Consider the following 15,422-nt stretch of genomic DNA (forward strand, 5'->3'; position numbering starts at 1 on the left):
AGTCTGGGCATCTTTGCTTAGACTGCTGCCCCCGCGACCCGGTCCCGGATGAAGCGGAGGAAGATGGATGGATGGATGGATGGATGCACATGAACAAATTTCAATGCCGACGACCTACACACAGCTTTAAATCCACGTTCACAAACGAATCTGATGGAGAATCTTGTCACGTTCACGCTCAAATGATCTGAAACGTTCTTAGACTCCTCCCATTGCGTCTGTGTAAACCTGTGTTGTTTGTGTTCAGGCGTGGGAAACAACAACGACGGGATTTTGGTTCTGGGTGCCACCAACATCCCCTGGGTGCTGGACGCCGCCATCCGCAGAAGGTCAGCCGCCGCCGCCACGTTAGAGTCTGTTCACAGTTCAGACATGAACTCGGTCTGATGTCTCTGGAGACCATCTTTGATTCATGTCAGGACGGACGGTTTTGAAAAAAAACTTTATTGAACAAAATGTATGTGTACAACAATCAATGCAGTAGCGAGGAAGGACGCCGAACATTTGAGGTCAAATAACGGCGAGTAAAAACTGATGAATCTGTCAGTTTACTGGATTCTCTTATAGACTTCATTCTGAAAAAACCCAAATACGTGTTCAAATGAGTCAAGTGGCTTTGTTTTTCTGTAAACAAACTTAAAGTAAACAGCAGTCTTCACTGCTGGGGTTTCATCGGCTGTTTGTTCTCAGGACACAACAAGTGTTTTAAATCCAGTTTTCTGTCTACGAGCCGAGTGAAGATCTGAATGATCCTCTCAGGTTTGAGAAGAGGATCTACATCCCTCTGCCCGAGGAGCCGGCCCGAGCGCAGATGTTCCGGATCCACCTGGGGAACACGCCGCACACCCTCAACGACGCCGACCTGCGGCAGCTCGCCCGCAAAACCGAGGGCTACTCCGGCGCCGACATCAGCATCATCGTCCGGGACGCGCTCATGCAGCCGGTCCGGAAGGTCCAGTCCGCCACCCACTTCAAGAAGGTGAGCCGGACTCTGTCCTCTACAGCGGGGCTCCCCGGCCCGCGGGCCGGATACGGCCCCAAACACCAACAGAGAAGAATCATTGATTATTTTCCCCTAAATCTGACCGATCTATAGAAGGAGACTCTGAGCCAAGACGGGAGGAGAGAACATTTGCTGGTTTACAGCGATTCTTTATTTCTTTATTTTTATTATTTTAAGTCTTCAGCTCTTTCAGCTGTTAAAATATTCTGCTCTTTTGATGCTACCTTTTCCCTGTTTGGCAGTTATTAAGTGTTTCTAGGCTGATTTGGACTTTAGCTCGTACTTTAGCCTTATGCTAGCTGTTTTCACGAAATTACACATTTTACCCGTTTTTTAGGCTAATTTGGCAATCGGCTTATATTTCAGCCTTATGCCAACTGTTTTGACTAATTTAGGCTTTTTTCAGTTTTTTAGACTCATTTTAAGTTGAGCTAATTTTGTAGCAACATGTTGGCTGCTTTGGCTAATTAAGGATTTTTTCAGGTTTTTTTAGGCTAATTTGGCATTTTGCTAATATTTTAGCCTTTCCAACTATCTGCACATTTATCTTCAGTGGCCACATTCAGCTCACAGCATTCACACTAGCTTGATCACAGGTACTGCTGTATATGGAGTTTTTAAAATGTTTTAGTAGTTTGCTGCTCTACAGCAGTGCAGCGGTACCGGTCCACGATCCGGGGTTGGGGCCACTGCTGTACTAGACACTCGGATGACGGAGGGGAACTTCTGGAAGCAGAACTTATCCAATGTAACCAAAACAAGTGCAGAAGAAGCTTTCATTGAAGAAAATACTGTAACCGTTACGGTCACCAGTTACAATAAAGTTTTATTTGAACGACATGCTTTTACTTCCTGTTCCGGCGGTTGATGTCTGCAGCCAGATCCCGTTGAGGCGAGGTGAGATTTATCCTGGATCTCCTCCTGCAGGTCCGAGGTCCATCCCGAAGCAACAACCAGCTGATGGTGGACGACCTCCTGACCCCGTGCTCCCCAGGTGACCCCGGCGCCATAGAGATGACCTGGATGGACGTGCCTAGTGATAAGCTGCTGGAGCCCATCGTCTGCATGGTGAGCACAGGTCAGACGGAACCGTCCAGAACGCAGAGCAGAACTCTGACCGGTTTGTGTCTCCGGGTTCTCTGCAGTCCGACATGCTGCGCTCTCTGTCCACCACCCGGCCCACCGTCAACACCGAAGACCTGCTGAAGGTCAAGAAGTTCTCAGAGGACTTTGGGATGGAGGGCTGACGGAACCGTCCCTCCCTGAAGACTGGAACTGCTCCCAGTGACGAATCTCCCATCATCCTCTCCTTCACCGCTCTGTAGGCTTTCATGACGGACGCCTCCGGCTGTGACCTCTGCTCTGTCGGGATCCTCAGAGGACGTTAACGCCGGGGTCAGAGTCGGAGGCCCCGTTCCGGCCGTCTTCTGCTCCAGCATCTTTCACTCCATGAACGTTTCTCTGTTCTCTGGGAGAGCGGCCCTGACTGAAGGATTCCTGTTCATCTGCACTTTGTTTTTGACTCCAGTGAAGGACAGCGTGAAGGTCGCTCCTGCCGCCGCGCCAGCGTGTTTTATGAAAACCCCGTGAATGTCAGGAGTCCCCGCTTTATTTAATGTTAAGTGTTTGGATGTGAGACAGTATTAAGAAGACGAGACGTCTGAGTGGAGCTGCAGCTCATAAATCAGAGTGAACGACTCTGTTATTGTTTCTACTGCAGAAAAATGTCTTCAGGTGATGAAGCTGAAAAACAAAATCACAAAAATTAGGATTTCTACAGTGAAACAGTTTATATGATTGACATGAAAACTGGAGGAAGCTTTAAGGAGAGTCGGATGCAGATGGATGCTGACTGATGCAGACGGATGCAGACGGATGCTGATGGATGCAGATGGATGCAGATGGATGCTGATGGATGCAGACTGATGCAGACGGATGCAGACGGATGCTGATGGATGCAGATGGATGCAGATGGATGTTGATGGATGCAGACTGATGCAGACGGATGCAGACGGATGCTGATGGATGCAGATAGATGCTGACTGATGCAGACGGATGCTGATGGATGCAGGCGGATGCTTGATGGATGCTGACGGATGCAGACGGATGCTGATGGATGCAGATGGATGCTGATGGATGCATGCGGATGCTTGATGGATGCTGATGGATGCTGACGGATGCAGACGGATGCTGACTGATGCAGATGGATGCTTGATGGATGCTTGATGGATGCTTGATGGATGCTTGATGGATGCTGATGGATGCAGGCGGATGCTTGATGGATGCTGATGGATGCAGACGGATGCTGATGGATCCTTGATGGATGCAGACGGATGCTGATGGATTCTTGATGGATGCTGATGGATGCAGACGGATGCTTGTTCTTCTGACTCGACGTTTCCTCGGTGCTGCATTAGCTCAGCTGTGTTTGGTTGTTGAACGCTCCTCTGAGAACCTAACATGCCAACAGCTGTAACCATGACGACTAATTTAACTGACTGAATAAAGACTGATAGTTGAAGTGAAGAACATCAACGCTGCTGAGATGGATCTGTGTGGAGGTGAACGTCTGCAGAGGATGCTGACGGATGCAGATGGATTATGATGGAAGCAGGCGGATGCTTGATGGATGCAGACGGATGCAGACGGATGCAGACGGATGCAGATGGATTATGATGGAAGCAGGCGGATGCTTGATGGATGCAGACGGATGCAGACGGATGCTGACGGATGCAGATGGATTATGATGGAAGCAGGCGGATGCTTGATGGATGCAGACGGATGCTTGATGGATGCTGACTGATGCTGATGGATGCAGATGGATGCTGACTGATGCTTGATGGATGCTTGATGGATGCTGATGGATGCTGATGGATGCTGATGGATGCAGACGGATGCAGACGGATGCTGACTGATGCAGACGGATGCTGACTGATGCAGACGGATGCAGATGGATGCAGATGGATGCTGACGGATGCAGACGGATGCAGATGGATGCTGATGGATGCAGACGGATGCAGATGGATGCAGATGGATGCAAACGGATGCTTGATGGATGCTTGATGGATGCTGATGGATGCAGATGGATGCAGACGGATGCTGACGGATGCAGACTGATGCTGATGGATGCAGACTGATGCTGATGGATGCTGATGGATGCTGATGGATGCAGACGGATGCAGATGGATGCAGACGGATGCTGACTGATGCAGACTGATGCTGATGGATGCTGATGGATGCAGACTGATGCTGATGGATGCTTGATGGATGCTGATGGATGCTGATGGATGCAGACTGATGCTGATGGATGCTTGATGGATGCTGATGGATGCAGACGGATGCTGATGGATGCAGATGGATGCAGATGGATGCAGACGGATGCAGACGGATGCAGACGGAGTTCCTACAGAGTTCTACGAGTTACACTTAAGAGGTTTTAAGGCATCAAGGCAGAAATGAACCCTTAGTCTATTTCCCATTTAATGATCGACACTGAAGCTTATTTTATTTAGATATTATTTTTAAACTCATTAATTCAAAACTGAAGACTTTCTCGACACAGCAGATCCCTACAGGATCAAACTAAATCCGTTTCTCCAGGTCCAAAGGATTCATGTTTTTTACTGTTATTTATCTATTTAGCTCTAAATGTTCACGTTGGTCACAACTGGGTCTTTCACTTCAATATTGTGTAATTCAGTTTGAATTTAACTTCTCAAACTAAAAGAACTCATAAAAACATTTAGACAAACTGCATTTATTCACACGTATTTGAAACCAAACATTTATTTTTTACAGTGCATGTTTTTATATTGTAGAAATGTATTAAGTTCGCCATCGCAGACTTGAGATCAGCTGATATCAGTGTTTGGAGCGCAGCCGCAGTCGGAGCCGGCTGCGTCCTGGAGGGCGGAGCCGGCTCCGAGCCTTTTGGTGAGGAGGTTCTGGTTTCAGCTCAGAGCTCCCTCACTTATTGAAAGAGGAGTCAGTTCAGGAGCTCAAGGTCCAAACGGGAACTTCTCTTCCAGAAAAGTCCTGAAAGAACCGAAGTGACACGTCTGTTCTGAGAGTTCTGCTCTGAATTCAGATCAGGATCAATCCAGCTGCTGCTCTGAAGCCGTCCTGGATCAGAGAACAGAACCTCTAACAGCTGCTGGACCAGGTCGGTTCAGTCCGAAGGTGTTCATCTCCAGGTAAACTGAAGTTACCTCAGAGGATCATGAATGTAGGAAAAAGGATTTCCTTTCAAGTCTTCTTCAGTGAAACAGCGCCGTGCTTCTTCCCGCTGCAGCTGAAGCTCCTCTGACCGGGCTGGCGTTTCCTGAGGATCCATGGCGTCCTCAGAGAGTTCAGCGTTGGAGTCCGGCGTGCAGCGGTCAGACTCTACGGTCAGACTTCACGGTCAGACTTCACGGTCAGACTCTACTGCGTTTGGAGGAACTCTCGGCAGCAGCAGGAGCCGCTCTCTTGTTCCGATGGTGGGGGAACGTCGGCATCAGCTCTGGTTCACATGCTGGGGGGACATAAAGCATTAATGACACGGAGCAGCAGAACTTTCTGACCCGACCCGGACATGCTGCAGGTCTGGACTCACGCAGAGGCTTTTCCTTGAAGTAGGAGCTCTCCAGACAGTCTTTGGCGGTGGCTCTGGGGACAGAGCAAAGAGCGTTCATTAAAGACCATTTCTTCTGATGGAGAACACGGATCATGAAAGTGAAGCTGAAATAACATTTCTGAGAATTTCTTTAATCTGATTGTTGTAAATCACAGGAAAAAAGATCCTAATTGTGACGTAGAAAAACAGCCAACCAACATTTTTTCCAACATTTTTTCACTCGACCTTTAACCCTCTCAGGGCCAAATTCAGGTGTTAGCTGCTAATGCTAATGCTAGCTAAGTCCTGCAGTGATGAAAGGCTCACTAAACATGAATGGAGTAATTAGGTAGTTAGCTGTTCTTAAAACAGTCCCACATCATGGTGCTACCTCCACCATGCCAAGCATTAAAAGACTGCAGACGGTTGGTCAAAATTCTTGCCTAACAAAACTAATCTTCACAGAAGGATTTTCTTTGAAAGAAGTTTATTTCCTCATTTGTTTTTTTTTTTTTTAATGTTTACAAGATTTTTAAGAAATTGCAACAGAGAATTTGAGCCGAAGACACAAACAGAAAGTGGTAAATGTGAGAGATTAAAGTGGAAGTGAATCTGCAGCTAAACTCATTCTGGATCTGAACAGATAATCTAAATGCTCATTGATAACGTTACAAATATTCTGAAGCTCCTTTGATTGATTTACAGTTTATTCATGTTTTATTTGTGAGGCGGCTGCATCGCAGCTTCTCTGCAGTTCCTGCGTCGGACATTTGATGGCGACACACGCGTTTCATTCAGGAAAAGCAGCCGTGAGATCCAGGCTCAGTAGCGTGTCTAAACATGTCTACCTGTGTGTGTAATCCATCTGGATCAGATCCAGCCGGTAAGAAGTGACTTTGTCTGAGCGCTAGAATGACCGCCATCGCTTACTTCCGGTTTGATTAGTGATTGGAGAGGATTTTACCAATTATTGCAGTATTGCGATATTATCGATATCGTGAGCCACGTATCGCATCGCATGGTATCGTGATATTATCGATATCGTGAGCCACATATCGTAGGGTATCGTGATATTATTGCTATCGTGAGCCACGTATCGCATGGTATCGTGATATTATCGATATCGTGAGCCACGTATCGTAGGGTATCGTGATATTATTGCTATCGTGAGCCACGTATCGCATCGCATGGTATCGTGATATTATCGATATCGTGAGCCACGTATTGCATCGCATGGTATCGTGATATTATCAATATCGTGAGCCACATATCGTAGGGTATCGTGCTATTATCGATATTGTGAGCCACGTATCGTAGGGTACCGTGATATTATCGTTATCGTGAGCCACGTATCGCATCGCATGGTATCGTGATATTATCGATATCGCGAGCCACGTATCGCATCGCATGGTATCGTGATATTATCGATATTGTGAGCCACGTATCATAGGGTATCGTGATATTATCGATATCGTGAGCCAAGTATCGTAGGGTATCGTGCTATTATCGATATCGTGAGCCACGTATTGCATCGCATGGTATCGTGATATTATCGATATCGTGAGCCACATATAATAGGGTATCGTGCTATTATCGATATTGTGAGCCACGTATCGTAGGGTACCGTGATATTATCGTTATCGTGAGCCACGTATCGCATCGCATGGTATCGTGATATTATCGACATCGTGAGCCACGTATCGCATGGTATTGCGATATTATCGACATCGTGAGCCACGTATCGCATGGTATCGTGATATTATCGACATCGTGAGCCACGTATCGCATGGTATCGTGATATTATCGATATCGCGAGCCACGTATTGTAGGGTACCGCGATATTATCGTTATCGTGAGCCACGTATCGCATGGTATCGTGATATTATCGACATCGTGAGCCACGTATCGCATGGTATCGTGATATTATCGACATCGTGAGCCACGTATTGTAGGGTACCGCGATATTATCGTTATCGTGAGCCACGTATCGCATGGTATCGTGATATTATCGATATCGCGAGCCACGTATTATAGGGTACCGCTATATTATCGTTATCGTGAGCCACGTATTGCATCGCATGGTATCGTGAGCCACGTATCGCATCGCATGGTATCGTGATATTATCGATATCGTGAGCCACGTATCGCATCGCACGGTATCGCGAGGTACCCAGTGATTCCCAGCCCTATCGGATTAGGCCTTAAAGTCATAAATAGACGACTTTATTCTCGTAAATTCCTGAGGTTTAAATGTATTTTAAAGAGTTTGTGCTGGTAAACTAATACTCTGTGATAATAGAGGAATAGAATGAATAAAAGTTTATTTAATTTAGTTCTACTGAAGACTTCTATTGACAGAGTTGATACCAGAGGAAAGCTGGACTTCTGGAGCTCTTCCTGCGTATTCGCGTGCGTACCTGCGCTGCGGGTTGTACATGAAGAGCAGGTTGAGCAGCCTGTGTCCGGCGTCGGACAGCCAGGTGAATTTATTCTTCAGGTTGTTGTACGGCTGCTTCCTCAGGCTGTACTGCCCGATGAGCGGCAGCTGGGAGAAGCCCTGAACAAAGCAACGTTTCATGAGGAGAGGACGGTCTGAACCCCCAGGAAGAGGCCGGACGGCGCCCGGTCTCACCGGCCAGATGTTCTCGTTGGGAGTTCCCAGCAGCTGCACGATCAGGTCCACCTGCTGGATCTCCGAGGTCCCGGGAAGCAGCGGTCTGTGGGCCAGCAGCTCTGCCAGGATGCAGCCCACCGCCCTGAGCGAGCAGACGGATTCATCAGAGCGGACTCCAGGTCACGTGACCTCACAGGGACACGCGTGTTCCTCACCACATGTCCAGAGCGGTCGTCTGGATCTTGGTTCCCAGCAGGACCTCAGGAGCTCGGTACCTGCACACAGAGATGAAGGTGGAGAGCTTCCTGACAGCTGAGAAGCTTCTGGAAGAGCGTTCCCTCCAAAACCTTCCTGGGTCTCAGACTGTCAGCCGTCTTTGAATCAATAAAGTTTCCAGCTCACCACAGTGTGACCACGCGGGGCGTCATGAGCGGCTGGGGGATCCCGTACATCCGGGCTAACCCGAAATCCGCTGCGGAACAAAGAGGATCGTCGTTTATTCTGAAATTCTTTCACTTTTTATTTTCATTTCTGTCACATCGACATGTTTTTACTGGAATGTGTTTGTAGCACAAAGTCAAAAGTTCCAAAACAAACAACAAAATTCTTTTATTTTGAAATGTAAAGTTGCAGTAATTTCCTGTCATTCTGTCACTAAAAGTTTTATACCTTTGATCTGACAGTTTAAATCAACAGAGGAGCCTAAGATGAAAACAACTAAAGAGACGATATAAAATATTAAAAGTACAGACATATTTTCATTAACCCTTTAACACCTGAGGCGGTGACGTTTTAACACTAAATCTTTATCATACTGTCATTTTCTAACGGTTAACATGATCAACAAGCCGCTTTTCTCCTTCACAATCTACTGGAATGATCAAGCTAATGGTTGAATAAATAATGACAGTAACTCAAAGGACTGGAGCTCCGGGGTTAAAGGGTTAAAATCCCAGGAGTTTTAACACGTCTGTGTGGTATTTATCTGATGAAGGAGAGCAAATATAAGAAATGAGTTTGTTTTTGCATTTCTGAGTATTTCTCCTTGTTGAGATGTCTGTTTTAACTCGTTAAAACGGATAATTCTATCCATGTTGCAGTAAAAATCACTTTTTTTTAGCATCAAACTGATTATTGTCCATGAACGATAACTTCAATGGTTGACGAATCGTTGATTTTTTGTTTTCCGTTTAGACTAATCGGGTCACAAGTGAACTGGATGTAAACGCACATCTTAACCATTATTAGCTTTAAACTAACCAAAAATAAAGACAATAGTTTATTAAACCTTTAATAAATGTCCAGCTTCTTTCCTTCATTGGTTTCTGCTATTAAAACAAGATTAAATCTGAAACAAAGGAACTATTTTTGACTAAAGAGAAAGTTTTGGTCTCACTGACTCAAATAGAACTAAAGTCCATTTTGTGGTTCTGAACGTTCACGACGTGGTTCTCCTTCACTAAACTCTGACTCCGTAGAATCCCAAACCAGATTATCTAGTCGGTGATCCCTCTTCAGCGTCAAACTCCGTCACGACGTTCTTCCTCTTCACAGATTACATTGGAAACTTTAGTCTTTTATTTTCTGTTTCCACTGTAAAGCTCCGTTGGCGTGTTGTTATGGTAACGAGTCTTCCTAGAACATCCTAGAACTTCCTGTGACATCCCTCCTGACCGGATTAGCTCTCCTGCACATGTGTGTCAGAGAGAATGGCAGATGTGGAATCAGAAAGAGTCCATAGTTCTGAGATTCACAAAAAAAAAACTAATCGACTATTAAATTAGTTGTTGATTGATTTAATAGACGATATAATCATGACTAATCGTGGCAGCTCTAATGATAATTAAAATGAATTAATTATTAAAATGAATTCATCCCCTCATGAGAAAACTCTGAAAACGAGAGAATAAAAGAGATAAACTACAGCTTTGGGCGTTCCTGTTTAAACATCAGAAATGACAAAAACCAGTTCAAATCAAAAAGTCTTTGCCGTTTTCTAAAACATAGTTTCTGCAGAGCGGCAGGAGTTCATTAGAAATTCACCTCTGAGTTGTGGGCGGGGCCATTTGCCCCTTTCCCCTCACTGTTGTTAAAACCTCGAGAAGGGAGCTGGTGGTCCATGCAGAGTGTTTCACATCTGTTTCAAACTGATTCTATATCTGCTCCGGATTCACAATAATCTGAATAAAGAAATCCTCACAGATGAAATCTCAGGCCTCATTTTCTTTAGATTTGGATGTTTTCCATCCTCACAAATTTACAGCAGTAAAACTAGCATTTTCATTGCATGTGCTGACATGTGCAGGTGAAGCCGTGATGAGATTACCCCGATACCTGTGAAAGTCATCAGTCTAACCCTCACCTATCTTAACGTAGCCTTTGTCTGTCATCAGCAGATTAGACACCTTCAGGTCTCTGTAAGCAGATCAGAGGGATAAAGAGGCGTCAGCTCCCAGAGAGCAGCAGCATCCTCCCACCCCCACACGGAAACAAGCCGTTCTCCACACTGGCCCCGCCCCCACAGGCCCTGCTGCTCACCTGTGGATGATGAAGTTGTGGTGGAGATATTCCAGTCCTTTGAGCAGCTGAAGAACAATACACTTGACCTGCAAAAGCAAAGAAGCTTTTACTTTGAAGGAGTCTTTTAAATTATCAACTGTAACAAAAGTTTCCAACAAAAAAGCTCAAATAAGTAAAAAGATCCAAAACTAAAACCACTCTGTTCATAATGACGGACAAAAGCTGAACATGTTTAATACATTTAAGTGTGAATTTGAGAGTCATTTAAGCCCCTCCCCCAGGATGAGACGCAGCAGGTCCCTGTAGACCTGGACCCTGACTGGATCCTCCAGCACGCCGCCTGCAGCGTTACCTGAGTCTCAGAGAAGGGCGTCTGCATGTTCTCCAGGAGGCTGGCCAGGTCCTGCTCGCAGTAACTCATCACCAGGAACAAGCTGGACGGGAAAACGTCAGCGTTAGTCATGAACCAAACACCTGTGCAGAATCCTCCGTCTACCTGAACCGAGACACGACGAGGACCGTTTCAGATTCAGACATCCTCAAAGAGCCACTCGGACAGAAACCGGGTTTAACGTGAGATCTCACTGACGACAGAGGACTTTTATGGTCAAAATGAAGATTCAGGTGTATTTCTATTTATTCAGATCACTGTGAATCAGGAACAGATGAAAATGTTTGAAAAAGAGAATATGTGTGATGTAGGAAATACTCTGCTCCATTCTGATACATTTACCTGCAGACCAAAAGATCCAAGAACGTCTTTGTTTTTCTCTGAGCTGGAATCTGGATCAGAACTGATACTGGATCAGGACTGAATCTGGATCAGGACTGGATCTGGATCAGAACAATATCTGGATCAGGACTGACTCTGGATCAGGACTGGATCTGGATCAGGACTGGATCTGGATCAGAACTGAATTTGGATCAGGACTGACTCTGGATCAGGACTGACTCTGTATCAACACTGTATCAAAACGTAATCTTTATCAGGACTGAATCTGGATCAGAACTGAATTTGGATCAGAACTGACTCTGGATCAGGACTGAATCTGTATCAAAACGGAATCTGGATCAGAACTAACTCTGGATCAACACTGTATCAAAACGGAATCTGAATCAGGACTGGATCTGGATCAGAACTGAATCTGGATCAGGACTGAATCTGTATCAAAACGGAATCTGGATCAGAACTGACTCTGTGTCAAGACGGAATCTGGATCAGGACTGACTCTGTATCAACACTGTATCAAAACGGAATTTGGATCAGAACTGACTCTGGATCAGGACTGAATCTCTATCAAAACGGAATCTGGATCAGAATTAACTCTATATCAACACTGTATCAAAACGGAATCTGGATCAGGACTGGATCTGGATCAGGACTGAATCTGGATCAGGACTGAATCTGTATCAAAACGGAATCTGGATCAGAACTGACTCTGTATCAACACTGTATCAAAACGGAATCTGGATCAGGACTGAATTTGGATCAGAACTGAATCTGGATTGAAAGGATAGAAAGGATGTTGATGGCCGTTTTTGTTGAACCAGTTATGCTAGGTTTGGGGTTGTGAGGGGCTGTTAGCTAGAAGGAGAGGATGTCAACAGATGGGTGACAGGAAGGGGGGGCGGGGTTACTCCTGCTCACAACTCAGAGGGGAATTTTTAATGAACTTCTGCTGCTCTGCAGAAACTATGTCCAAGAAAACAACACATTTTTCTGTTTTTGTCTAGAAACAATCCAAATTAAAAGACGACTAAAATGTCTTTAAAACAGATCAGAGATGGAGAGAGTGGGTCTTTAAGGTCTTCATCAAAAACCAGACCCTCATTGCTCCTGTCTGCCATCCAGCTCCAGGACGGCTTCAGGACCAGGAGAAACATTCAGTCTTCAGGGAAACACAAGAGGCTTAAACAAACATCCCACCGCAGCAGGAATATTCTTTCATACTCGAGTGATCTCAAACATAGTTCGAAAGGTTGCTATTATGAAAGAATAAGGACGTTATCAATGCATCCTTATGGATTTTGACTGGTCCTTCATGTTAGCCCCGCCCCAACGCGGCCAAAGGTTTTGAAACTCGTGTGTCTGCGTGTGTTTGTGTGACTCTGTGTGTCTGCGTGTGTCTGCGTCTGTCTGCATGCGTCTGCGTGTGTCTGTGCGTGTCTGTCTGCATGTGTCAGCGTGAGTCTGCGTCTGTCTGTGTGTGTCTGCATGCGTCTGTGTGAGTCTGCGTGTGTCTGCGTGTGTTTGTGTGACTCTTTGTGTGTCTGCATCTGTCTGCATCTGTCTGCGTCTGTCTGTGTGTGTCTGTGTGTGTCTGCGTGTGTCTGCGTGTGTCTGTGTGCGTCTGCGTGTGTCAGCATGCGTCTGTGTGTGTGTGTCTGTGTGACTATTTGTGTGTCAGCGTGCGTTTGTGTGTGTCTGTCTGAATGCGTCTGCGTGTGAGTCTGCATGTGTCTGTGTGTGTCTGCGTGTGTCTGTGTGCGTCTGCGTGTGTCAGCGTGCGTCTGTGTGTGTGTGTGTCTATGTGACTATTTGTGTGTCAGCGTGCGTTTGTGTGTGTCTGTCTGCATGTGTCTGCGTGCGTCTGCGTGTGTCTGCGTGCGTCTGCGTGTGAGTCTGCATGTGTCTGTGTGCGTCTGCGTGCGTCTGTGTGTGTGTGTGTGTCTGTGTGACTATTTGTGTGTCAGCGTGCGTTTGTGTGTGTCTGTCTGCATGTGTCTGCGTGCGTCTGCGTGCGTCTGCGTGTGAGTCTGCATGTGTCTGTGTGCGTGTGTCACCTCTCCAGGTGGCTGCCCACCACCACTTCCTTCAGCTCCACGATGTTGGGGTGTCTGAGCCTCAGCAGCAGAGTGATTTCTCTCAGGCTGCTGATGGGAATCCCTGACAGGAGAGACACAAACGTGACAACGTTGTTACTCCACAATAACAGCATAGGTGTGTGTGTGACCCTGATGAGCTGAGCAGATGATCACTCCACATGATGAAGAACACACGTGTGCGTCTGCTTTCTGACTCACATCTTTAACCTGGAAAACAGGCTGACACTCTTTTGTTTTTTCTGTTTGCAGCTAAAAATGAAGAAAACAATATTTGAAAAAAGATAAATTAATATTAATGACGGTTTCCATCTGATCTTGTATTCAGTTTGACTCTATTTTATAAGAAATCATGAAAGAAAATCAAATGTGATTATATTGTAATTATGTCAATAAGAAGATTGAAATGAAAGATGAGAAAATAATCGTGTAACTAAACCTTTTAAGAGTTCCAACCTGCAGATAAATATACAACAAGAGCATTAGAAAACAGAGACGCACCGTCTTTTTCTTTGTCCATTCTGACCTTCTTTAGGGCCACAATCTCATCCGACCTGGTGTCGCGGGCTCGGTCTGAAACAGGAAATGACATCACTTTCCAATCAGGAACTGATCGTTAGGAAAGCAGCCGATGAATAAACTGTTGGATTTAGTGATTCAGTGATGATCACAGCAGGAAGAGAGTCTTACTGTACACACAATCATTGTTTGGTGACACAAAGGGGAATATTGTTGACAGAAAAACATCTGAGCTAAAATTATTTAAGGAAGACGTAAAAAAAAAACTGAATCAAACAATGTGATAAATGAGGAGTCAAGAATACTGCATGTTTGTTAATGTAAATAAAACATTTTAAATAAAGTCTCTTGGAGTTGGAGCTGAAGAGAAATTGAATATTATGAGGTATAATTATGTGTTTTAGGAATCTAAATTATAATGTAAACTTAAGTCTAAAACACAATAACTGATAGTGGAGTGAATGTTACCAGTAGGTTCTAGTGTTGTATTTACAGTTTAGTATAGCATCACTATTTAATAAATGGTGATTTTACTGGGACCATAAACATGCTCATTTTATCAGACACTTCTGAATAACTTTATTTTTATTTCTTAGAAATGCTGATATGATAACTTACAAACGATGCCGTAGGTTCCTTCACCGATCCGGTTGAGTTTCTCAAACTCTCTGACACTTCTGCAGCTCCCAAACTGTCAAACAAATAAATACAAGAGAAAAGCTGATGTTATTTCAAAATACATTAATGTGTGGGCTTTTTAACAAGAATAACATACAGCATTTAAACAGTAATGTTTACAAACTAACATCTTTCCATGAATTTAGAAAAACAAATCCTCTTTCTATCCAGATTTACTCAGAATAAACTAACTGCCTTAAAAAATGAGAATTTATGAGCTTAACAGGTCAACTTCATCTGCAGATTTCAACATTTTCCTTTAAGAAAACAAAAAACAACATGGATTCAGGTTGAGTTAAAATGTTTTCTTAGATGCCATATTAAAAAATAACCTTGAAACCATTTAAAGGATTTACAGGAGACGTTTAAAGCATCAGATTTAAGCCTCAGACGCGGATAACGTTGTTACTGACTCAATGGAAAACGACTCCGGAAACACGTCAATGACGTCACACTCGAAGTGGTTTCCAGCTTCCCGAAATAAAAGACGTTTGAACTATTTCAGAATACGTCCTTTCTTCTAAGGAAGCAGTCAGGTTTGATCCCAGCAGGTGTTTTCTGTCGCAGGTGAACGTCACCTTTAAAAGACTGGTGTCAAGCCAGCACGCTCTCGCTAAACTGCTGTCAAGTGAGCCCTCTCTGGAATACGGCGTGCGACTTTAATACAATCA

General features: G+C 44.9%; 2 protein-coding genes and 1 long non-coding RNA gene across 5 annotated transcripts in view; 2 read left to right on the forward strand and 1 right to left on the reverse strand.

The window, feature by feature from the left end:
- vps4a (vacuolar protein sorting 4 homolog A) overlaps window positions 1–3,538 on the forward strand; it is a 10,919-nt gene extending 7,381 nt beyond the window's left edge. The window contains exons 8-11 of the mRNA XM_024282598.2: window positions 248–329; window positions 760–979; window positions 1,931–2,071; window positions 2,149–3,538. Of these exons, the coding sequence (XP_024138366.1) occupies window positions 248–329; window positions 760–979; window positions 1,931–2,071; window positions 2,149–2,250 (545 nt within the window). The 3' untranslated portion in view covers window positions 2,251–3,538. The remainder of the gene's footprint in view (window positions 1–247; window positions 330–759; window positions 980–1,930; window positions 2,072–2,148) is intronic.
- Window positions 3,539–4,740: 1,202 nt separating this feature from the next.
- cdk10 (cyclin-dependent kinase 10) overlaps window positions 4,741–15,422 on the reverse strand; it is a 12,893-nt gene continuing 2,211 nt past the window's right edge. For 2 of the 3 annotated variants that reach the window (XM_024282599.2, XM_024282600.2), the window contains 12 exons: window positions 14,692–14,764; window positions 14,056–14,127; window positions 13,516–13,618; window positions 11,084–11,165; window positions 10,750–10,817; window positions 10,574–10,626; window positions 8,614–8,683; window positions 8,427–8,486; window positions 8,230–8,353; window positions 8,015–8,154; window positions 5,598–5,650; window positions 4,741–5,516 (listed from right to left, as the gene is read on the reverse strand). In XM_024282599.2, the coding sequence (XP_024138367.1) occupies window positions 5,419–5,516; window positions 5,598–5,650; window positions 8,015–8,154; window positions 8,230–8,353; window positions 8,427–8,486; window positions 8,614–8,683; window positions 10,574–10,626; window positions 10,750–10,817; window positions 11,084–11,165; window positions 13,516–13,618; window positions 14,056–14,127; window positions 14,692–14,764 (996 nt within the window). In that variant the 3' untranslated portion in view covers window positions 4,741–5,418. Of the gene's footprint in view, window positions 5,517–5,597; window positions 5,651–8,014; window positions 8,155–8,229; window positions 8,354–8,426; window positions 8,487–8,613; window positions 8,684–10,573; window positions 10,627–10,749; window positions 10,818–11,083; window positions 11,166–13,515; window positions 13,619–14,055; window positions 14,128–14,691; window positions 14,765–15,164; window positions 15,300–15,422 lie in introns of those variants that run through there. The other variant, XM_024282601.2, reaches the window with a different exon arrangement.
- The window catches only part of LOC112152814, a 9,345-nt gene continuing 9,150 nt past the window's right edge, over window positions 15,228–15,422 (forward strand). The window contains exon 1 of the long non-coding RNA XR_002920396.2: window positions 15,228–15,318. This is a non-coding gene — a long non-coding RNA (uncharacterized LOC112152814). The remainder of the gene's footprint in view (window positions 15,319–15,422) is intronic.

The sequence above is a fragment of the Oryzias melastigma genome, linkage group LG6 (assembly GCF_002922805.2).
Source record: "Oryzias melastigma strain HK-1 linkage group LG6, ASM292280v2, whole genome shotgun sequence".
Taxonomy (NCBI): Eukaryota; Metazoa; Chordata; class Actinopteri; order Beloniformes; family Adrianichthyidae; genus Oryzias; species Oryzias melastigma.